General features: G+C 42.3%; 1 protein-coding gene across 3 annotated transcripts in view; it reads left to right on the top strand.

The window, feature by feature from the left end:
* The window catches only part of Stac (SH3 and cysteine rich domain), a 121,845-nt gene that overhangs the window by 72,191 nt on the left and 25,549 nt on the right, over positions 1-24,105 (top strand). For all 3 annotated transcript variants that reach the window (XM_059268800.1, XM_059268799.1, XM_059268801.1), the window contains 6 exons: positions 5,613-5,713; positions 7,548-7,629; positions 8,729-8,844; positions 10,500-10,578; positions 18,822-18,886; positions 23,004-23,092. In XM_059268800.1, coding sequence (XP_059124783.1) covers positions 5,613-5,713; positions 7,548-7,629; positions 8,729-8,844; positions 10,500-10,578; positions 18,822-18,886; positions 23,004-23,092 — 532 coding nt within the window. The remainder of the gene's footprint in view (positions 1-5,612; positions 5,714-7,547; positions 7,630-8,728; positions 8,845-10,499; positions 10,579-18,821; positions 18,887-23,003; positions 23,093-24,105) is intronic.

The following is a 24,105-nucleotide window of genomic DNA, read 5'->3' as shown; positions in this document are numbered from 1 at the left end:
ATATTTTTCCCAAGCCATCTGGGTACTGTGGCACACATCTGTAACTCAAGCACTAAGGAGGCTGATGTAGAAAGTGTGATAGCCTGGGTTACATAGCATGTTTGAGTCTTGTCTCAGGAGAAAAAAAAATGTTTTCCCAAATCATAGTTAAATTTAAAGCACATTTTCTTATCTGATTTACATTCATTTTCATCAATGATCTGTAGTCATAATTCTACAATGGAACAAACCTAAGCAATCTAAATATTTATACAATTAACTTTAACCATTGCTTGTTGCTAATTCCAATACAGCAGTAAGGCTAGATTTCTTTTCTTTCAAGGTGGTTTTTCTCCATCCTCCAAACTATTTCTGTAGTTTAGGGCTCTCATTTGTTAAGCCTTATTTTATGTTTAACTTTAACATCTTATGGAATTTTCCTAATTGTTAAGCAATGTCTCAACGTCAACCTTCTCACAAAATTGATCTAGCCAATCTAAGTGTGGTGGCACACACCTGTACCCTCAAAACTCGGGAAGAAAAGTCAGAAGGATTACATACATAGTTAATTCAAGGCCAGACTGTGCTAGACAGCCAGACATGGTCTCAAAAGAGAAAAGCAAAAACAAAAATGAGAGCTAGGGGAATTGATTACTGCTAAAGCCCTTGTCAGTCATGCGTAAAGCGGTAAGTTTAATCTCCAGTATCATAAAAAGAAACAATAAACAGTATAGCCAACTGTTTAAAATACATGCCTAATCATTTTCATTAATAGCATGTCATTCTAATCCCATAGATGTAGCTACCAGCATGGTGAAAAAAATCAATCTTTGCATAGAGTTTTTATTCTGGGTGTGAGGGGGGTGGTATTTTTGAGTTGGAGAACATGTAGCAGTCAGAGGACCAGCAACTTCAGATGTTAGTCCACACCTTTCACCTTGTTTGGGACGGGGTCTCTTGCTGCTGGCCACTGTGTCCTCTGGACCAGGTGACCCACCAGCTTGCAGGGATCCCATCTCTGTCTCCTATCTCCCCATGGGAATGCTGGGATTTCACATGTGTGCTATGGAAACAAGGCAAATGAGATTTAAACGGATTCTGAGGATCCAGGCTCAGGTCCTCACTCTGGCACGGGAAACACTTTAACCCCTGAGCCATCTCCTTGGTCTTGTTTCCAAAGACTTTACTTTTCATTTTCTGTTTTTTTTAACACTTTGTGTGTGTGTGTGTGTGTGTGTGTGTGTGTGTGTGTGTGTGTGTGTTCTCTTGGGCCAGGGTGTTCATGTGGAAATCAGAGAAGCACTTGCAGGATTGGTTCTCTCCTTCTACTGTGTGGGTCTGGGATATCGACTCATTGTCAGGCTGAGCAGCAAACCCCTCTGCCCTCTGAGTCATCCCGTTTCCTCTCACCTGCCTTTAGTCACAATAGTACAGGATAGTTCAGGACAGATGGTCCTAAAGTACAGCAGTGGAACCAGCTCATCAAGACTCAGAACAGTGTCCTCCATCATGTCCTCATTGCTTTCTGTGACCTTCACATCCACAGTTCTCAGGGACACGCTTCTGCTCTTTGTACTGATTAAAACATTTGATGACTTCCTGCTGTAGACAAAGATTCATCTCTCAGGCCACCAGACACACTTGCCTCTGTCTTCCTTGTTCTGCCCTTTCTGAATAACAGTTAAATCACAATTTTGTGTAAGTTTGAAGGTCAGTTTAGGCACTATGAGTAATCACTGGTATTTTCTAATTCAAATGTTTTACTATGATTGCATTTATTTCTTAAACACATTTTATTTTCTTTCAAATTAAAAAATGTCCTTTTTACTCCCTTAACTTTTCATACCTCTGTAATTTATAAACACTCCCACAGATCTGTCAAATGCTGTATCTATTATAAAATCCAAAGTCGTTAAACTTCTATTTCCTTTATTCTATTCTTCAGCCTACCCTCTTACATCATCTTGAAGCTCTAGCCTGGGCTACTGCAGAGTTATACAGGAGACCCCACTTCTACCCCATGTCTCCTCTACACTACATATAATGATTTTTAATTTCTTAACTTATTCTCTTATTTTTAATCCACATCCTACAGTAGCTATTTTTAAGAATGAACACATGTAAAGAAAGTATTTTAAAGAAAGATCGAAATTTTGGAAAATACCTGTATTCTGCCATCACTTATGTTTGGCAATTTAGCTGGGTATAAAAACCTAGACTGGAAATCATTTTCTGCCAGAACTTTAGGATCCAACTGTTTTTGAGGTTCTATGGTCTTCCAGTTTCTAAACTACCACTGTGAAATTCTGTGCTCATGTCTTTTGCTAAACATGCTTACCGTGTTTCCGTTGGCTTTCTTTCTTCCAGATAAATATTAAACTCACTTCCATTCTTCCATTGTAATCTTACTGGACCTTTGATATGATCAAATGTATTGTACCAATTCAATACTATTTACTTGAAATTCAGTGACCTCTTTGTTTCTAAGTATTTAAACCTATTCATTCCTTTCTTTTAAAAGTTTTACCTTCATTTATGTGTTTGTTTGTTTGGTGTGTCAGGGGTGTGAGTACCTTGCCTGTATGTAAAGGTCAGAGGACAGTTGCAGGAGTCAGTTCTTACCTTCTATCAGTTCAAACTCATGTTGTCGTGCTGGATGGCAAGTACCTTACACACTGAGCTATCGTACCAGCCCCTCTAAAATCCTTTCATATGCATAAGTTCCTCATTTTATGGTGAAAAATTTGTACACTTTCAGTAAAATCTGTACTCCAAATTTTGATCATATCTCAGGATAATTATCAATATAACTGTAAAACATTCTTTCATGAAGCTGGGCAGCAGTGAGCCTCAAGACCTAGGCAGTCACATGGTGCTGGGTGTTCTGTACATCACACTGTTCTGAACTATAGTTATAGTGAAGTAAGAATATTAAGTGCAGTTGGTATATGTATATGTTTGTGCACATGTGCATGCTTGTGAGTATGCAGATGTGCACAACTGTATACATGTGTACACATGCCTATGGAAGCCAGAAGACATTCTCAGGTGTGGTTCCTCAGGCATAATTGCCTTGTTTTTGACACAGGGTTGTGTCTTTTCATGGATCAAAGGATGTCTCATTATGACACTGCTCTGTTAGCAACCCTGTAGAGAGAGGGTACTCATTTGATGACGAACGTAGTTAAGGGAACAGAAATACACGGCTGCATTTTTAAATTTGAAGAGCCAGTGTGGACATATTAAAATCCAAACCTAAGTGTTTCTCTCTAGTCGGACATAAAGGTAACATACAGCAAGGTGTTAGTGATGGAAGGCAGGAGAAAGAGAACAAAGTCAGGCCAGGCCTTCTCCAAATCTTTCTAGAATAAACCAGGACCACCGCAGTGATCCAAATCACTCCCTCCTTGTTCTCTGAAGTTCCTAGTAGAAGCTCTCCCCCTTCAATCAAGCTTGTCACCGCACAGAGGAAATGGGAACACCTAACACTGAGTAATTGCTGGTGGTCTGATTCATACCAAGCAGCAGAGTATGAAAGCGGGCCGGAAAACCGAAGTCAGGGAAATGAAATATATAGATGAAGGAAAATATACCATCATTTATAATAACACCATTTTAGAGGCCAGCTCACAGCCAAGCAACTTCCCTTTGAAGATCTTGCTTACCTTCCCACACAGGCACAAATAGCAGGCTCTGAATTAAAATGAAAAGTCATTGCTTTCCAAGGCCAGCCTTTGAAAGAACAGCATGCTTTACCTGAGGGATTATTTTCAGAAACAAAGGGGGCTTTTCTGCCACTGTGTATAAACAAGTAATATGCCTTCATGGTGTGTGGTTGGGGTGTGTGTGTGTGTGTGTGTGTGTGTGTGCGTGCGTGTGTGTACACGCGCACATGCCTCTCGCACACATGGGAGGGTGCAGGCAGAAACAGACAGAGAGCAACTTCTGTCTTCAGGTATAAGAGGGACAGGTCCTCTGTTAAATGGTGCTTCCCGAAGGGACTTTCCAGGTGACATCTTCCAAAAGATTTCTAGTTCTCTGCCCATTCAATGAGTTACCCATTGCTTTTCCCCGAAGAACTATGGATCCTTGCATTTCTTTGTTATATCATCTAATTAATCCCAACTTCATCTCCACATATGTTAAGCAGTCCTGCCAAAATGAGAGGAGGTATTTGAGCCAAGCTGTGAAAAAATGGACTTTTCATTTTTAAAGCTAAACAATGCAGATAGAACTTGGCATTCCCTTTCAGCTTTTGAATACTCCTGCAATGTTGAAGAGTCTGCTCTCAGGAAGTCCCTCACACCAGCCACTACGTGCTGTGATTATGAGGGAATTCGTTCATTGGTTTATTTAATGCATTGTGCACGGGGCAAGGCTTACAGCAGTAAACCAACACACACTGTCCTTGGTCTCAGTGAGTTCAACCTCCAGAGGGAAAGGAAGACAAAGCAAGCTTTCAAGTCAACGCTTGTTGCTAGTTATAATAAATGTTATAAAAGATAACCTCAGGGTGCTGTAAGAAAGAACCGTAGGAGGGCTGGTTCGTGGCTCAGTGACTCGAGTGCATACCTAGAACATGTGAGACCCCAGGTTCATCTCCAGCAAGAAGGAGGAGGGGGAGGGGGAGATAGAGGAGAGGGTGGAGAACTGGAGGGGAGAGAAAGAGAAGTGAGAATAACAGGATGGAAGTAAGAGGGGAGAAGAGGATGGGAAGAGGAAGAGAGGAGAGGACAGTGGAAAAAGGGAATGGGGGACAAAAGAGGAAGAGGAGGGATGATAGGGAGATAAAAGGAAGAGGAAAAGAGAAGACAAATATTTGGACAGAGGAAGGGAAACGCTTGGTATAGATGACAGAGTCAAAGCATGAGGGGTCACTAGCCAAATAAAGAGAGACAGAACAGCATTGCAGATACATAAAGCAGTGCATGTAAGGACCCTAAGGGACTCTGGAGATAACACATCCAGAGAAATAAATGAAAGAAAGCCGCATGGCTAACAGCTCATGAGCATAAGGGATGGCAAGCTTTCCTCAACTCATAACACACACACACACACACACACACACACACACACACACACACACCCATCATGGTGAGCAGATGAGAGTGGATAAGATGTTAGGACCAGCATGACTTAGTAAGGATCAAAAGAGAAGAGATGGACCACCTACATGAACAGTAAAGAACATGTATTTTGCTAACTTGAATTAAGACAAGGAAAGTATGAGTGAGGCCGGGCGGTGGTAGTGCACACCTTTAATCCCAGCATTTGGGAAACAGAGCCAGTCGAATCTCTGTGGGTTCAAGGCCAGCCTGGTCTACAGAGCAAGATCTAGGACAGGCACCAAAACCACACAAAGAAGCCCTGTCTCAAAAAAACAGTGTGGGTGGCTCAGATTTGCTAACATCGTGAACATAAAACAGGAGAAACTGGAGTGAATAACTTAAGCAGAAAATGTGGGAAAAGATACATTATATCAAAAACTTCTACTTTTCAAGTTTCCTGGGGGGGAAAAAAAATCTCAGAGAAGAATTAACTGGCTAGCAGTATCGCTTTCTCTCAGTGATTTCAGACCAGCCCACAGGAAAGGGCAAGCTGTACCTAACCAAAGTTTGCTGTGTGCCCGACAGGAACACATGCTAAGCATGGACTGCGCTGTGGGGCCTGTAAGATGAGCATCCATCACAAGTGTGCGGATGGGCTGGCACCTCAGCGGTGCATGGGCAAGCTGGTAAGTGCTGGTGCCAGATGGAGCCCTGGAACACTCTGCCCAGAGTCCCTAGGAGTCTGTCCCAGGGATGCCACACCCTATGAAACCCGTTCTCAGAAGTTCTGAAGCATCCTCAGAAATGCTAGCCTGCCACCCAGCTTAACTGGCCCAGTGAAGGAACAAAGATGTGCTGATCTCTGTACCAAAGGCCTATACTGGAAAGGAGTCCAATCCTCAGAGAGGGCCAGGAGTTTAGCAGGTGGGACCTTCTCAGTGCTTCATTTCTCTCCACCTGTGACAATTCAGGTTTTCAGAGTGAAAATTCAACATTACAGGAACCCTCATCAGCCCCTGCAAACTAGAGTGCTTTACTTGGTTACTACTTAGTTACCAGGTGATTAATTAGCTGTTATTTGAGTGGGGGTGAAGAGAAGACTGAAGCTAACCCCCTGACCTGAGTGTCCCTGTGACAATCATGTTGGTCAAACTAAAGGAGATCTCACCGTCTATACACATTCGGCTCAGACCCAGGAGTGTGGCCGTCAATCTCAATGTGCCCCAGAACACACTTGAAGGCCATTGCAACCAGAGTGACCAAAGTATTACACCAAGAATGTCCACAATAGAGAATGAGCAACTGTCTTCAGAAACTATTGAGCCCAGCCCAGAAAGAAATGCTGCTGTCTTTTCTGACTCTAAGGAGTTCATGATGAGTAGGTACAGTAGCTTAACACCAGATGTAACACCACCGAAGACCTGCCTTCAGGGGAGGGAGCTTCCTCTAACCCCAGTCTCTGTAGTACTCAGACAAAGATGAGCACCACTTGCAAGAACATGTGTGAGGACTCATGGATGCTTGCAGGGTCCAGGTCACCAAGTTATATTCCAACCCTGGGATATATCAAATCTAGGTTCTTAGAAAGTGCATCCAGTGATGCTGGCTTGCAATGTCCTCTTCTTCTAAATCCTGTCACATGCTCCCCTCTGTATGTCCCAGGGTAGTTCCCACAAGCCAAAGGAAAGACCACAGGTCAGAAACACGACAGAATCTAGAAAGCAAGGTTGATGGTTCTGAGTGACACGCTGAAAACATACGAGGGCCTTGGGCATGCCCTGACACCTACCTTCCCCTCTGTAGGCTTTTTATAGTTTGAAGCACCCATAGTAAGCTGTGGTAGAAAACTGTAAGATTTGTCCTGGGGTGGGGGTGGGGGTTCTGCATGTAGTGGGGTTACAGAGCACAGCAAAAGAGGCATGTATACCTGGAGTTTTCCTGTGTCTACCCAGCTCCTGCAGCCACTCAGACCCAAGTAAACACACAGAGACTTATATTGTTTACAAACTGGCTGTGACAGGTTTCTTGCTAACTGTTCTTATATCTTAAATTAACCCATTTCTATCCATCTATACCTTGCCACATGGCTCGTGGCTTACCAGTATCTTTACATCTTACTTCTCATGGCAGTGGCAGCTGGATGCGTCTCCTGACTCAGCCTTCTACTTCCCAGAATTATCCTCTCTCATTATCCCACCTATACTATACTTCCTGCTTGGCTACTGGCTAATCAGTGTTTTATTTATCAATCAATCAGAGCAACACATTCACAGCATATAGAAAGACATCCCCAGCAGGCATAGGCCAAGAGGCTGGGAGCTTGCCTTGTAGATGGAACATTAGCTTGCTTACCTCCATCTATTCCTCTCTCCCTTGTCCCCTGTCAGTGGTAAAGTTTAACATTAACAGACTATGTCAGTACACTAAAGGGAGGCATCAACGGGCTTTCTCTTTAGGACTCCTGCTTGGTTTTCTCCATCTCCTGATATTAAGCCCTTCTCCTTTTCATTCTCTCTCCAGCCAAAGGGATTTCGGCGTTACTACAGCTCCCCTTTGCTCATTCATGAACAGTTTGGATGCATTAAAGAAGTTATGCCCATTGGTGAGTTGGGACAGTGATGCACTGAGGTGGGATTTTAGCAGCAAAGTCAATGAGGACAGTGACCTCTAAGGGCTACAAAGCCAGTGGGGTAGCCTTGGCTACCTGTGTGGTGGTTTGCTCTTTAGCTCTACTTATTTTGCTGGAGAGGAAACATATTTTCATGATCTCCCTGATGGAGTTTAAAAATAGAAGAGTCTCAAAAGTAGACGCCATGCTTTCCAGACCTTCAGCAACAAGACAACATACTTGCCCAACAATCAGCATAAAAGGACACACCCACTCAACCATCCGCATGGGGCATGGCATCCTGCAGCCCAGGTGCAGAGTCAGCTCCCATTTATCAACAGTGTCAGTGAACTCTCTGCCATATGTTCTAAGATGGGGCCAATGGTCACTACTTTTCACAATTGTTTATATATTTATGTAATATATACAGAATAGTATATATAATATGTGGCAGTATATATGTAATGTAATATATCAATGCTGAGTAGAAACTCAGCAAATGACACTGTTTATTGAAGTGCCCTCTCTAGATGTAGTGTGGCTATCTTCTTTCATGTAATCTTTTAATTGGCTTTTATATATTGTTTTAGTTGAGTGGGTTACTTTTGTTTGTTTTTCTGTACCTGAAGCCTCTACACCTGTGGCTTTTTTAGTTGGATGGATTTTAAACTAGATAGCTTTTCATTAGAAATGTAATGTATCAGGGCTGGTTGTTTGAGAACACTTGTTCTCAAATTTTCTCTCTCAAGACTAGGTGTCTTAGTGATCAGAGCTTCTAATTGTAGGAAACAAACCAGTTCCTGGGAAGAACCATCAAAGTGTAGTGGGAAGAATAATAGAAGAAAACCAACCACTCAGGAAGACATCAGGGACAGAGTTCCAGTCGGACATGTCAGGTTCCCTGGGGGAACCAGAGCAGAATGAGGTAGATGCTGGTTCTGGTTGGACTTGTTGGAGTTCCACCAGGGAGCAAGGGCATTTGATATGAGCCCTCATCCGTTAGGAAAGAGTAAGCACACAAGCCCCTGGTCAGATCCGCCTTCTTAGGTCAGCTGGGCTCTCTGACATGGGTATTTGTTTTCTTCTTTTGCAGCTTGTGGCAATAAGGTGGACCCCGTGTATGAGGCCCTCCGATTTGGCACTTCCCTGGCCCAGAGAACGAAGAAGGCCAGCTCAGGCAGTGGTTCTGACTCACCCCCCAGAACCTCGGTAACCGATGTCATCTTTGGCTCCGTGAAGTGTCTGGGTGGGAAGGGGAGGAGCTGGCTGAGCTGGCTGAGAACTAGCAGGCAAGCATGAAGACCCGAGTTTGATTCCAAGAGCCCACATAAAAGCCAATGCATCTTGTGCCTCTGTAACCCCAGCACCAGGAGAGACACACAGCAGGTGCCTCAAACTCATTGGCTACCCAACCTCAACGAATTGTTGAGCTCAAAGCTTAATGTCAAACAGTTGCGCACTCCTATGTCCAGTAGTAGAGAGTAGGAACGTAAGTCAGGCAGAAAGCCTTCTGATGCCACACGATTTCTAAGAAGCCATCTTTAAATTCATTGAAAGCTGTCCTTCCGGGCAGCAGAGGCAGGCAGATCTCTGTGAGTTCGAGGCCAACCTGGGCTACAGAGTGAGTTCCAGGACAGGCTCCAAAAAAAAAAAAAAAAAAAAAAAAAAAAAAAAAAAAGAAAGCTGTCCTTTCATTGACTTCCAAGAGAAAAAAATTCATACTCATGTTTCATTTGTCTACATGAATGAAACTCTCAAGAAGAATGACGATTAAAAAAATGAAAAATAGCTTCCATGGTTTTTTTTTCCCAGCTTATGCATAACATTGACACCATTTAGGTTTGTCTTCAACTCTGTGAGGGTGAATTGTAGTGGATAGTTTGCTAGCACTGTGGGAGATACTAAAGAGGAAGGGGACACGGCTCCGCACCCTTTGTTCAATTGTTTCTAAAGACTAAACCAGTAGAGAAGAAAGCACTGGGCAGCATTTCTGAAAGACACACTTACATATCTCATTCTGTTTTATTAAGAACGAGAACTTAACAGCTGTGTCAGGGTTATTATACTGGCCATTTCATGTGAGCACTGAAGGATTTGATAGTAAAATGGAAGTGTCTGGCTCCAATAGGCACTATCTCGGGGCATTTAGAATATTACCTGTGACACTGTATTTTAGTGTATGCTTATATTCATGTGAGGGTATGCAAACGTATGTGCATGCATGTGGAGGCCAAAGGTCAGGGCAAGGTATTTTCCTTTATCACTCTCTCACTTGCTACTCACCCCCCCACTTTGTTTTGACATGGAGTTTCTCAGTAACCCCGAAAATCACCAATTCAGCTAGTGAATTCAAGGGATTGAATGTCCCTTGCTCAAGGGATCTACTTGTCCCAGTGCCCCCCCCAAACACTGTGGTTATAAGCACCTGTCCCTCATGCCTGGTTTGTACACAAGTGCTGGGGATCCAAACTCAGGTTCTCATGCTCCCACAGCAACCACTTTACCAACAGAGCCCTCTCCAGTCTCCTATAATTTGTGACATTAACTCATGACCTTCTGATGAGGATATCATTCTCATTTGAAGTTCAAATGGTGATGTGAATTCACCTACTGGAAGAACCATAGAAACAGTGCTAAATGTGATTTAAATAAAAACCATGCCAAAGTGTGTGAATGTTTACGGACAGTTGTATGCCCCTTAACATGTCAATTGATGATGGACCTTTTATAACAGCTAAAAATTCACAAATACTATACAAATTCCTCTTTAGCTCCAGTACTGGCATTAAAGTTCTATACTCAATTTGCCCATGATACATCATGTCTCACTGGTTTATTCTGTGCTGTCTCCTCTTTCCTCCAAGACATCAGAACTCGTGGAAGTTCCTGAAGAGACTGATGGACCAGGAGATGGATCTGACCTCAGGACACGCAGCAACAGTGGTGAGTGGGAGACTACCCTGCAGAGACCTGAGCACACTGTCAGGGCCTGCAAGGGCTGTGTCCATTTCTTTTACACCCCTCTCATTTGCTGATGGCTCTGGAATACGACATGGGCAAGAGCCCGGTGTTCTTGAAGAAATGTGGGTGTCCATTTCAGGCAGTTCCAATGCCCTGACTCCATTTCCCTCCACCCTGTCTCCTGGGTTCTCAGACCTACAGGGCTGGCCATTAAAAGGCTTGGGAATTGTTTACAACCCTTTTGTGAATAAGTTTTTCCTCCACTGATCCAGATTAGATCTCAAAATCTGACATCTTAGACGTTACTTTTTGCCACATCTGAGATACCTGAATTAGGTGGACAGTGGTGCCAGTCAGAGACAGTGGGACAAATTCCAGTCCTTCTAGATTATTAAGACTCGAGAACCACTGTCAGGGATAGGAAGTATCTCAGTAAGTGCTTGTCTTGAAAGCACAAGGACTGAGATCAATGTCCAGAATCCACATTAAAAAAAAAAAAAGTGGATGGTACCTGAGGAATGACAACAGAGGTTGACCACATCAGCTTCCACAAACACTGACACACACGTACATTCAAACCTGTACACCCATCTGTACCTGCATATATAAAAACATACATATGCATGTACTCACCCCCCCACGCACACACATGAAAAAAAAGAAAAGCAATATGGGGACTGGGGAGTTGGGTCCGTGGTGAGGAGAGCTGATTGCTCTATCAGAGTGGCAGAGTTTGGATTTCAGGACACACATAAGGCAGCTATGTGATGTAAGGCAGATGTAAGGCAGATCTGATGCCCTCTTCATGCCTCTATGGGCACCTTTGTACACACATCCACATGCGCACACACACACACACACACACACACACATACATGTACACACACTGTACTAGTAGGATTATCAGCTAGAAGGTTACAGCAGAATAAAGGCAGGAAGTCCAGGCTCTCACACCTTACTTTTAGTTACCTTGTGGGCCCAAGTGGTGAATCAGTGCTTGTTAGTGAAAGCAGCTTTTAAGTGCAGTTTCAATACTGTGAATCCATAAGGCTGCCGTGATCTTTGAATAAAATAATGTAATGCCACCCACACACAATAAGCTAGGCTTCATCTCCAGCGTTAGGCTTCTCTAGATATCTATAGCCCACGGGGCCCAGTCTTTGGAATATGGAACTAATATCGGCTGATAATAGGGTTCCTGGGTACTTCAAGATGGGTTTTGGATTCTTGTGTCTCCAAACAGACAGACACATATTTGCAATGGAACTAGAGATGGTTTGTTAAAGAAAAAGGATGGGGAAGCTGGCCAGAGCAAAGAGCTAGCTTAGGAGCTCAGTGGTGCCTCGTACACAAAGGTCTAGGGCTTTGCAGGCTCCTCTCCACAGCATGGACCATCTTGCTCAAGCTCTGTTACATGGTTCTATCTACCACTCCATCCTTCAGGTGCCTCATTAGCATCTTAACTCTCTACCCAAGGGCATGGAGATTTTGTGCAGGGCCAAATGGATTTGAAACAGCATGCCTGCACCAGTGGCCAGTTCTAGTCAGCCTTGGCCAGGGTTTTTCCAGCCTTTTTCTGTGTAAAGTGTTTACATTTTTGTTTTGGTTTGGTTTGGTTTTTAGTATGCAGATTTTGTATGGCTTCAGATAAAGCCTTCTGGACTTCATGCTCTAACCTAGTTTCCAGCTTCAGAACATGCTTCATAAAATTAACAAACACACATGCTTTTTCTTGGTCTGTTCAGTCACTCACTCACCCACCCACCCACATGGACTCTCCCTCATCTGTCTCTGCTCAGGAACTAGGAACACCAATCAACCAGTTGATTAGGCCAAAGTCTTTTGTATTTGGTTCGTCTCCCCCTTTCTTCACACACCTCCACATCTAACCCATCAGCAAATCTTACCTATAGCTCATCAGAACAGCCATCACATGCCTACCATTGGACTCTGTCTCAGCCATCCAGGTCTGACCCCATCAAAGCTAGCCTGTTATACTCGTCCATTAGATAGTAAAGACTTCCCTTAATGAGAGAGGTATTCCACCAACTGCTCTTAACAGACTTATACATTGCGAAGAGCTGGACTTGGAAATTACCATTATGAAGTGTGATTACTAGATCTGTGGGACTGGCCATGGTAGCACACACCTGAAATCCGAATGCTCAGGAGGCAGAGACAGGACAACCACAAGTTCAAGGCCAGCCCAAACTACATAAGCAGCCCATCTCTATTTTTTTTTAAGTAAGGAATAAGGAAAAGAAAAGAAATAAAAGCAAGTAATAGGAAGAGAAAGATCCATTTATAGCAAGCTATAACTGCCAACAAGCTTTAGAGATTTCTGTACAAGCCCTTTGATCAGCAATAGCTTTCTTCACAATGCCTTAGCAGCTGGAGGGGATTAATTCTACAGCAGTTTGCTCCACACTCTTTTGATTGATCCCAATCCCTCATCCATGCAGTCTCTGAGATAATGGAGAGAAAGCATGCTGATATGTTCTAGTTTCCTAAGGGTCCTCTTGATCACGACAAGAAGGTGTGGCCTTTCAGCAGTTCTGTGGCACTGGTCACAACCAGTTCTGAATGGCATGTTTCATCGTGTTCAAAAAGCACACATAGTTCACATATACGTTATGTCTTCCAGTCAAATGTCATGCCAGATTTCTTGAGGAATGTCTCTCTCCAGCCTTCTTAGAAGAGGGCTCAGCTCATGCTAATGTCCTTACTGCTGAGACTGCAGTCTGCATTCTCTCTCCTGAGTTGTCTTGGACAGGTCCGAGTCCTGTTTCAGTTCTCCTAGGTCTGTCATAGATATAGATGGAGAAAGGGTTGGCTTTCACCCTAGGCTTCATTGTTGAATACTTCACTCATAGCAAAGTAACATAAAAACTGAGAAGCAACAGGCAACTGCCTGTTTCTGCTCAAAATGCCAGATAACAGCCCTCCCAGCAGGCTTCCATAGCTGCATTTCACTCTGACATTATTGATCATGGTTTCCCTGAAATAGGAGCAGGGTGTAGGCAATACACATTCTTAGAAGTTTTCTTCCAAAAACACTGAGCCAGTCACATCTACTTGAGAATGTCACAAAACCCAAGGTTGCCTCAGTTTGCATTTGAGTGAAGAACTTTTGCCCAGAAAGAAAAATAAGCAAACTTTGGTTTTGAACATTGACTTTTGTCTTTAGCATATGTTGTTTCTAGATATCAAATGGTAAATTGTCACCAATGGGGAAGGGAAGAAGAGGAGACGGAGGAGGAATGGGAGAGAAGACAGAACAGAAGGGAGGAAGGGGAATAGGAAAGAGAGGGAGGGAGGCAGGGAGGGAAGGAAGGAGGGAGGGAGGGAGAGAGAGAGAGAGAGAGAGAGAGAGAGAGAGAGAGAGAGAGAGCGCTTTCCTTCTTGAATTTACAGTCTGAATCCATGTTCCCTGTAAGAGCAAAGCAAATAAGAATTTTTGTTTTAAACTGTCAAATGAGATCAGGTCATAATTCATGCACAGAGGCAAAGGTAATTCCTGTCTATGGAATTTAAATCAAGAACTCAAACAATCCCCACAATAAGCTTTCAACAAACATAATCTAACATCAAAATTCACCAAGCAGGAAAATGTGCCACTATCATTCTAGAAGTCCACTGTCTTTTTTTTTTTTCTTTTTCTTTTTCTTTTTTTATTTTGTTTTTTGTTTGTTTGTTTGTTTGTTTGTTTGAGATAGGTTTTCTCTGTGTAGTTTTGGTGCCTGTCCTGGATCTCACTCTGTAGACCAGGCTGGCCTTGAACTCACAGAGATCTGCCTGGCTCTGCCTCCCAAGTGCTGGGATTAAAGGCGTGCACCACCACTGTCCAGGAAGTCCACTGTTCTATCCATTGAGCCACAGAGCCCACCTGAACATGTGCTGCTCTCAGGGAGAGGTAGCAGGATCAGTTAATTTAACATCAGAGCCTTGGAGGCATATATATCAGAGTTATTAAACAATTATATAGTCATTTATGTTTATGATGCTAAATATAGTCTAGAAAATCTAACAAAAGAACAAGGGATGATCAAAAATGAAAATTTGAAGAAAACTCTCTCTAAAGAGAGCTTCTAGAATACTGTAAAGTAGAAATGTGATTGGTGAGTTGAATAAGGTATTAGACACAGCTAAAGAGAGAAATAGCATCTAGAAATACAGAGCCAATAAAAATAGTGAATACCCTGGGCAACAAAGACCTGGAATCTAAGATTAAGCATGTTGTGAAAAGAGAGTGGATAATTCCAATGCACATCCAACTGACACTCTAGAAGCGCACACACAGAGATGGGAATAAGAGAACATTCAAGAACATTCTGGCTGAGAACTTAACACAATGAATTGAAGACACCTTTCCTCAGTGCCACATTTAGGTATCTCTGTGACACAACAGAACTGCCAAGACAGCAAACTACTGATGGGTCTGAAAGGCCGGTCAAAGACAGAGGAAAGGAAATGGTACAGAGAGCGTCGTACAGATAACGGCTGAAGCTAACAGTAAAACAGGAAGGAAGGAAGGAAGGAAGGAAGGAAGGAAGGAAGGAAGGAAGGAAGGAAGGAAGGAAGGAAGGAAGGAAAGACTCTTAACCTGGAATCATCATTAAAGCGATCACAGTGTCGTAGTTTAGGTTTTTATTGTTGTGAAGAGACAGCATGACCACAGCAACTCTAATGAATGAAAACATTTAATTGGGGTGGCTCGCTTACAGTTTCAGAGGTTCAGTCCATTATCATCATGGCAGAGAGCATGGCAGCATGCGGGCAGACGTGGTGTTGGAGCTGAGAGTCCTACATCTTGACTCAGAGGCAACAGGAAGTGGACTGACTGTCACACTGAATGAAGCTTGAGAAAAAAGACCTCAAAGCCTGCCCCTACAGTGACGCACTTTCTCCAACAAGACCACGCCCACTCCAACAAGGCCACACCTCCTCATAGTGCCCTTCCCTTTAAAGGCCATTTTCTTTGAAACCACCACACACAGCAAGCACTCTGACAAGAAGGAATGAACAGTAAAGAGAGTGATGGGGCCAGTGATGGGATCTGTGAGCAGAAGCACTTGCCATTGAATCCTGGCAACCTCAGCTCGATCCCCACATCCCACTGTGGATAAGGAAAGTTGTCCTCTGACCTGCATGTGCCTGACACCTTCATACATCATCTACGCATGTAATAATAAATAAATGAGAAAAAAGAAAGTGACAAATATACAGTTAATCTAGGATACCTAAAAAAAAAAAAAAAAGCAAAAGTGCTTTGAAACATTGTTAATAAAATATCTAAAGTGCCATTCTATAAATAGACAATGGGCATTCAGTGATCCTCAAATTGTTTGCAGGAAGCTTAAAAATGTTTCACTTTAGATCTTATTAAAATGTGCTTCATTGAAGATCCAAGACAACTACACAGGGATAGTAAAATAGAGCAAACTTTCCAAACCACAAAAACGAGCCAACCAATCAAAGAGAAAGCACTAGGAACTCTACCTGAGGCTATCCTCCAAACTACACACACACACACACACACACACATACACACACACACAAACACACATGCATACACATACAAAACACATACATAAACATGCATGCACACGCACACATCCACAGACGAACACACACCATACACACACACAACACACACACAAAATACACACATGCACACACACAAAACACACACACAAACATACACCATACACACCCCAAACACACACATATGAGCAAGTATATACACATGTCAATAAAAAGTCAGAAAACAAAATATGATACTTTTATCCAGAAACAATGTGAAGATGGTAATAATAAAGATAAGAGCAGATATCATTAACTTGCTAAGACAGGACAATAAATCCTGAGTGGGTATTAAAGAGAATAAAATTTATAAGTTCTAACAATTTTTAAGATGGAAGAGAGTAGGGGGTCAGGATGCTATAACTAAAAGAAGAACGTGGCACACTGGAGAGAAAAGACTCTCATGACCAAATTCTCTCTGAAAAGCTTGAAAACTTCTAAATGAGCTGATACCAAAATCACCAGTGACTGCAGCCCAATTACATGAGGGATGGAAGTAGAAATTGTGAGTTGTTTCTAATCCTTATAGAAACCAAATCAATATTTAAATTTTTGCATGGCAAAGCTACCAAGCCTGGGCAGCTTCATAGGTAAATTCGACCAAACAATTAAGGAACAGAGAATTTTCACATTACATAAACTCTTTCCGAGAAACGACAGCCCAGCAAGCAGGGAGAGCAGGCGCGTTCTCTAACTTGGTTTACGAGGTTATTACAATACTGACTTCAAAACCAAACAAGGCTGGAGAAGCGAAAATTGCTGGCTGCTCTCTCTTGAATATGGATGCAAAAGTCTGAAGTAAAAGTCTCATGAGCTGAAGCCAGTGAAGTACTTTTAAAGGGTACTGTATGATAGCTACATTGGAATGAGACCAAGAACTCAAATTTGGGTCCATAATTTAGTAGTGTAACCTGGCATAGTATCGTTCAAAAGAAAAAGAACATGGGAGTCACAGGCCTGCAAAGTGGGAAATGAAAAAGGAAGTCCTTTTTTCCACAAAAAAAAACACTTTAAAGCAGCAAAAACAACAGTTGTACAGTATACCTGGTCGTACAGTATACACAGTTATGCAGTATACACATTGTGCAGTATACCTGGTTGTGCAGTATACATGTTGTACAATATACACACTTGTGCAGTATACACAGTTATGCAGTATAAATGTTGTACAGTATACACACTTGCACAGTATACACGTTGTGCAGTATAAATGTTGCACAGTATACACACTTGCACAGTATATACATTGTGCAGTATAAATGTTGCACAGTATACACACTTGCACAGTATACACGTTGTGCAGTATAAATGTTGCACAGTATACACACTTGCACAGTATACAGGTTGTGCAGCATACATGTTGCACAGTATACACACTTGCACAATATACATGTTGTGCAGTATACATGTTGCACAGTATACACATTGTGCAGTATACACGTTGTGCAGTGTTCCTGGTTGTGCAGCATACACAGTTGTTCAGTATACAGACAGCTGCCTTACTTTTCTCCTCTTTGCTGCAAATCAGTTTCAGAAACAATTTGGGGAGGGAGGCATACTGCTCTTGCAGAGGACCTGAGTTCAGTTTCCAGCACCCACCCAAATTTGATCACTAGCACCCATGTGGGATGGCTCACAACCACCTATAACTCCAGATCCAGGGGATCTGACACTCTTCTGGTCTCCACAGGCAGTTGCACTCATATGTGCATGAGTACACAAAACACACACACACACACACACACACACACACACACACACACACTTAACTGAAAATTAAATCTTGGAAGAAGAAATGGCTTGAGGAAATAGTATTTCAAACTTCCTCTGCTCCTGGTTATATTCTGCTTTTGATTGCATATCTGAAAAAGTTAAGGTCGCTTCAAATGATTTTCTCAACAGTTTACAGGAATAATACACATTTTGAACTAGAAGACCCGATGTATATTCAATAAAAAGCTAAATAATATGAAATTTAAAAACTGTACAATCATTCCAAACTGGACAACATTGTAGACTCCCCTGATAGGATTTTCTTCTTTGAACCCTCTTTGCATGTTCCCATTCACTTATTTACTACTCTTCTGGGAAGAATGTAGTTTTATACTTACAGAACCAAATGCTTACACCAGGATTTGAGGAGATGATGTAACACCAGAAAAAGGTGTTGCTGGTCTCTGCCCTGTTTCAATGGGTTAAAAACCAAGTTAAGTGACCAAATGTTTCAGGCAAACTGGAAAGGGACCACTTTCCAGGACTTGGGGCTGCTGCACCATTGGTAGCACGTGGGCATCTTGGGCATCCTTGTGCTGATGAAACTGTAAACTCTAGAACTATAAACTGAATACCCTGGAGAGTTAAGACTCCTTAGTACTTCTGCAGGACCCCTTGTTTTGAATGTGTTTTTAAACATAGAACTCCTCAGTCTATGTTAACAGTAGAGATGCTAGTGAGATGTTCAATGGGTAAAGGAGCTTGCCTCCAAGTCTGATGACCTGTGTTCAATCCCCAGACAGGGATGGGCAGGAAGCAGCCAATGATAAGCTCCAGTTCAGGGAATAATCAAAACTGTGTCCATCATGCATGTCCCCAAACATGGCTACCAGCCACACAAAACGCCTGTGCTCTCTTTCCTCCTTCAGTGTTTACATATCCAGAAAATGGCACCAATGACTTCAGAGACCAAGTAAAGACCATAAACCACCAGGTATGTAGAAATCACAGAACACAGATCAGGTGAGAGTTCCTGGATCAAACTGCCAATCATCACCCAAGTGAATCACAAAATCTATGAGGGGGGCCATGGTTTCATGTCCATTTTTTTTAATTATTTGGAGAAAAATGTAACATGTCTAACAATAAGTGCCAGTGAAGCATGATGTGATGTCATATAATAACACAGAACAGAAGAAGCACAGCATATAAAAGGTGAAAATGAACACTGTATTTATGACATGCACAAGTGTCTGTCATATGTTACTGTAAGTTAAGACAATGTGTTAATCACCAAATCATATTATGACTACATTGTATGCTATTGTATGTAAGCATGTATTGTTATATTAGATATATCCACTCATATATACACATATAATTACAATATATTCAAGTTTTAAATTATAGTGGAGTGAAAGGCCTGTGAGATGGCTGGGTTGGTAAAGGTGCTTGCTGCCAAGCCTGCTGATCTGCGTTCAGTCCCTGAAACCCACATGGTGGGAGGAGAGGACCAATTCTCTAAGTTGTCCTCTGACCTCCACATGTATACTTTGGAGTACACAGGCTACACACATAAATAAATAAATGTAAAAAATTAGTAGCAAAGTATAAATAAATAAATGTAAAAAATTAATAGCAGGGTTCAAAAGGCTACAATATAGTTTTATACAAGTTTTATGTTTTAAATTCATAAGTAGAATATATTTACTATATTATATAATATACTCAAGAGTATTATGTAATTGTATGTATGTAATATATCATTTTAGCTTGCATATTATAAAATGTAAATGCATCTATAGTATTACAATTTTTGGTCAGTGATAATAGCTAATATTTATATGACATGACTCCTTTATAGTCTAATAAATTGAGGACTATAGTAAAATCTATCTAACAGGTTTGTGGTGAAGTCAAGTTATGTTAATACAAATAATAAAATACCAGACAGCCAATAAGCTATCAAAATTGGCAGCTTTTATTATCATATTTGCAAGATTTCCAAGTCAGTAGATTGTGGTTCTGTGACATAGGCTACCAGTCCCATGCCCAAATCTATGTGTTTTCCTCACCACAAATGAACTGATTGCCACATGAATGTACAGGGGCTCTTTGATGTACTATATACCAACTTTCAATCAACTGATAAAAAGTCAGTGCTGGGGGTCCAGAGAGATGGCTCTGTGGCTGAAAGCACCTCCATGGTTTGCTCAGTCTGCTTTCTTATAGAACCCAGAACCATTTGTCCAGGGGTAGCCCATCCACAATGGGCTAGGCCTTCCCCTGTCAATCACTAGTGAGTAAATATCCTACAGGCTTGCCTACAGCCTGATCTTGTGGAGGCATTTCTGAATTGAGGCTACCTCTTCTCCAATGACTCTAGCTTGTATCAAATTGACGTGAAACTAGCGAGCACAACTCACTCCTTGTCAATTTAACACAAATACATCACCATTAAGCCACACCCTTTCCTTTTTTTATTCACCCCCAAGATATCACATTAAAAACATAAATAACTTTAAAAGTCCCACAGGCTTTACAAATTCAAACACATTAAAAGTTGATTCCCTTTAAAATATTCAGTCTCGGAAATTCACAAAGAATCAATAAAAAGTTTAAAAAAATCAGTCTCTTTAAAAATCTAAAATATCTTTTAAATGTTCAAAATCTGTTCTGTGGGCTCCTATTAAAATCAAAATTAAGCTAAATACTTTTTTACTTCAAGAGAGAAGAACCAGGACACAGTCACAATCTGAATAAAACAAAACCAAACCCCAACAGTGTAAATAACTCAGTGTCCAATATCTGGGATTCACTAATGATCTTTTGGACTCCTCCAAAGGGCTTGGGTCACTTCTCTGGCTCCTCCCTCTGCAGCCCACATACCTTGTCTCCTAGGCTCAGGCCGGCTGCACTGCATACCTGTCGGCCATCCCATGGTAATGGCATCTCCAAAATGCTGGGGTCTCTTGTGCAACTTGGTTGCACTTTCACCAATAGCCTCTCCTGGGCTCTCTTCAGGGACTTCAACCCTGCCATAATGCCAAGCCTCAGCTGCTCTCCATGATCCCTTCACAGCTTCAAACCCAGTACCACCTGCGTGATTCTTATGCTACCAAGTTCAACTGCCAGCACCTTGGCAGCCTCTGGAACACAGCATGTATGTTCTGACTCTGAATCTTTCCAGAAGATTTCACCTAAGTGATGCTGGTCTCTTCCTAAACACCACAAATTTCTCAACTCCAGCTAACCAGCATCAACTGTCCCAGTAAAACGAAGGTTTTATGTCAGTGGTCTTGGTATCTTGTTAATCCCAGCTGATTCTTCAGCCCCAGCTAACAAGAACCACAGATTCTTAGCTCAGAATAGCAAATGGCCCTGAGAATCATGAAAGGCTCCTTCATACTTCCCTCTGAAACTTCACAAGCCAGGCCGCCATTGTCTGCAGCGCTCTCAACATTCTTGTCTTCCAAGCTCCCACAGAACAGCTCACCAAGCTTTGAACACTCAATGGTCTTTCCAGTCCAAAGTTTGAAATTCCTCCCACAATCCTCCAAAAAAACACATGGTCAGGTCTGTCACAATACCTCAGTATCCTGGTACCAATTCTGTCCCAGTTAGGGTTCCTGTTGCTATGATAAAACACCATGACCAAAGCAACGTGGAGAGGAAAGGGTTGGTTTGACTTACTGTGCTTCCACATTACTGTTCATCATGGAAGGAAGTCAGGACAGGAACTCAGAGGGGCCGGAACCTGGAGGCAGGAGCTGATGCAGAGGCTATGGAGGGATGCTGCTTACAGGCTTGCTTCTCATGGCTTGCTTAGCCTACTTTCTTGTAGAACCCAGGACCACTTGCCCAGGGATAGCACCACCCATAGTGGGTTGGGTCCTCCCACATCAATCACTAATTAAGAAAATGCTCTACAGCCGGATCTTAAAGAGGCATTTTCTCAATTGCGGCTCCTTCTTCTCCAATGGCTCTAGCTTGTGTCAAGTTAACATAAAAATTACCCTCACATCATACTTCCAGAAGACCCAAGTTCAGTTCCCAGCATCCATATGAGGTGTCTCGCAACCATCTGTAACTCTACCTCCAGAGGATCTGATGCCCCCTTCTGGCCTCCACAGGAACCGCATATATGGTGGTGCACATACATCCACTTAGGTGCACACACATACAATTAAATAAACAAATGAATAAATCTTTTTATAAAAGTCTATTTGAGGAAGCAAAATTTATTTTGTACTTGTTCATATGTCTCTCTTTTTTTCAGAGAAAATGTTCTCACTTGGGAGAGGAGATGGCTCTGGTAGTTGAAGTTCTTACCTCACAGTCCTGGGGACCAGGGCTCAGATTCCTATCACCCCATAAAAGCCAGGCAGGCATGGAGGCTCACTTGTAATTCCAGCCTCAGAAGATAGAAACAGGGACTCTGCAGAGCAAGCTGATGGAAGAAACTTGCTCTATATGCAAGCCCTGGGCTTGACTGGGAGACCCTGCCCCAATGGATAGGGAGAAGAGTGATTAGGATGAGTTCTAACGGAAGCCTGCACCCATACACGTGAGCCCCACATATGCATCACACACACACACACACACACACACACACACACACACACACACACACACACACATACTTGAAATGGAAAAAAAATAGGAAGAAAATATTCCCATTTCTGACATTTTTCATGAAGAACTATGTCAAAAAAAATCACCTGAAGAAAATGACTATTTCTGACACATTCTAAGCATTTCAAATAGCTTGTAGTGGAGTATAACTCCACAATTCAAAGTCAGCTAAGGAGCTTGGTGTAGTGGCATACACCTTTAATCCCAGCACTAGAGAGGCTGGGGCAGATGGGTCTCAATGAGTTCAGGGCCAGCCTGGTCTACATGAGTTCCAGGACAGCCGGGGCTATGAAGAGAAACTCTGTCTCAATCAATCAATCAATAGCAAGCTAAGGTTGTGAGAGAAGCCGTAGTGACAGCCATCGGCTTTGACTCCTGGGAGCTCCACGTGGACACTCAATGGCAGTCACATCTCCTGTCCATTTCCTTTCCTTCCTCTCTCAATGTTGCTCTATTGTTTTTATCTTCTCTGGCAGGGACCTCTTTCCAAAGACCCATTACAGATGAACACCTACGTTGCCTTGTACAGATTTGTACCCCAAGAGAATGAAGACTTGGAAATGAGGTAAAAAAAAAAGTTTTTAAAATAAAATGAATGAAAGACAATTTTAAAGTAGTGCTTTTCTATGTAAAAAGGAAAAAAGTGGGGACAGTGAGGTGACCCAGCAAGTAAGAGCAAGCCTTCTGACCTGAGTTCAAGCCCCAGAATCTGTAGTAAAAGGAGAGAACTAAACCCCAAGGGTAGTCCTCTGACCTCCACATGCATACTGTGGCACACACATACACACATAAACTACACACACATATGTGCACACATACATGCACATATACATACTCACATACATATGCACACATAAACACACTACCACTACTAACAATAATAATAGCATTAATAATCCCATGGGAATCATTAGAAAAGTGACTCATAACTGATGTCTTTATGCATCCACTCATCTGCAGGACTAGCATGTGAGCTACGTGGTAGGTTCTGTCCCAACCGTCTTATTCTTTTGGTCTATGGGGAAGCCAGAGAGAGTGCATCTATAACTAGTCTGAAGGTGGTGCTGATGCTGGTCTGGAAGAAAATATTTATTTGCAAAAGCATTTCTTTGGTTCATGGCTCATAGGATGTGAGAGTTTCCATGAAGGTTAAGCATTGAATGTACTTGACATTCAGTGGCGTCTAATAGGTAATCAAAAGGTTTATGTAATTCCAGGTTAGCATTGATGGAAGAGTTGCACTACAACTGTCAGGGTCAATCTCCTGCCTCAGGTCAGCTTTGCTTGAGTCTGCCTCCATGGAACGCTTGGGCTTCTTAGAGCAGTGTCAGGGTCTGCATCCCGGCTTCTCCTTTCTGTTCAGATGATGACACTCGGTACCACTATGGGTGAAGATTGGAGTCTAAAGGGCATTCTCTGGTATTCCCAGGGGCTTGTGCCACCACACAATAAATTGGCAGGAACACGTAGTGGTAGAGAGAATATGTTGCAGAAGGAAAAAACAAACAAACAAATCACTACTTTCAAGGAAGTAATGAACTAGAGCTGAGGGAGGAAGATCCACAGAACCTGTGCCTG

The sequence above is a fragment of the Peromyscus eremicus genome, chromosome 7 (genome assembly GCF_949786415.1).
Source record: "Peromyscus eremicus chromosome 7, PerEre_H2_v1, whole genome shotgun sequence".
In the NCBI taxonomy this organism is placed as follows: domain Eukaryota; kingdom Metazoa; phylum Chordata; class Mammalia; order Rodentia; family Cricetidae; genus Peromyscus; species Peromyscus eremicus.
The sequence above is the reverse complement of the archived record's forward strand: the minus strand, read 5'-3'. Positions and strand labels throughout refer to the sequence as shown.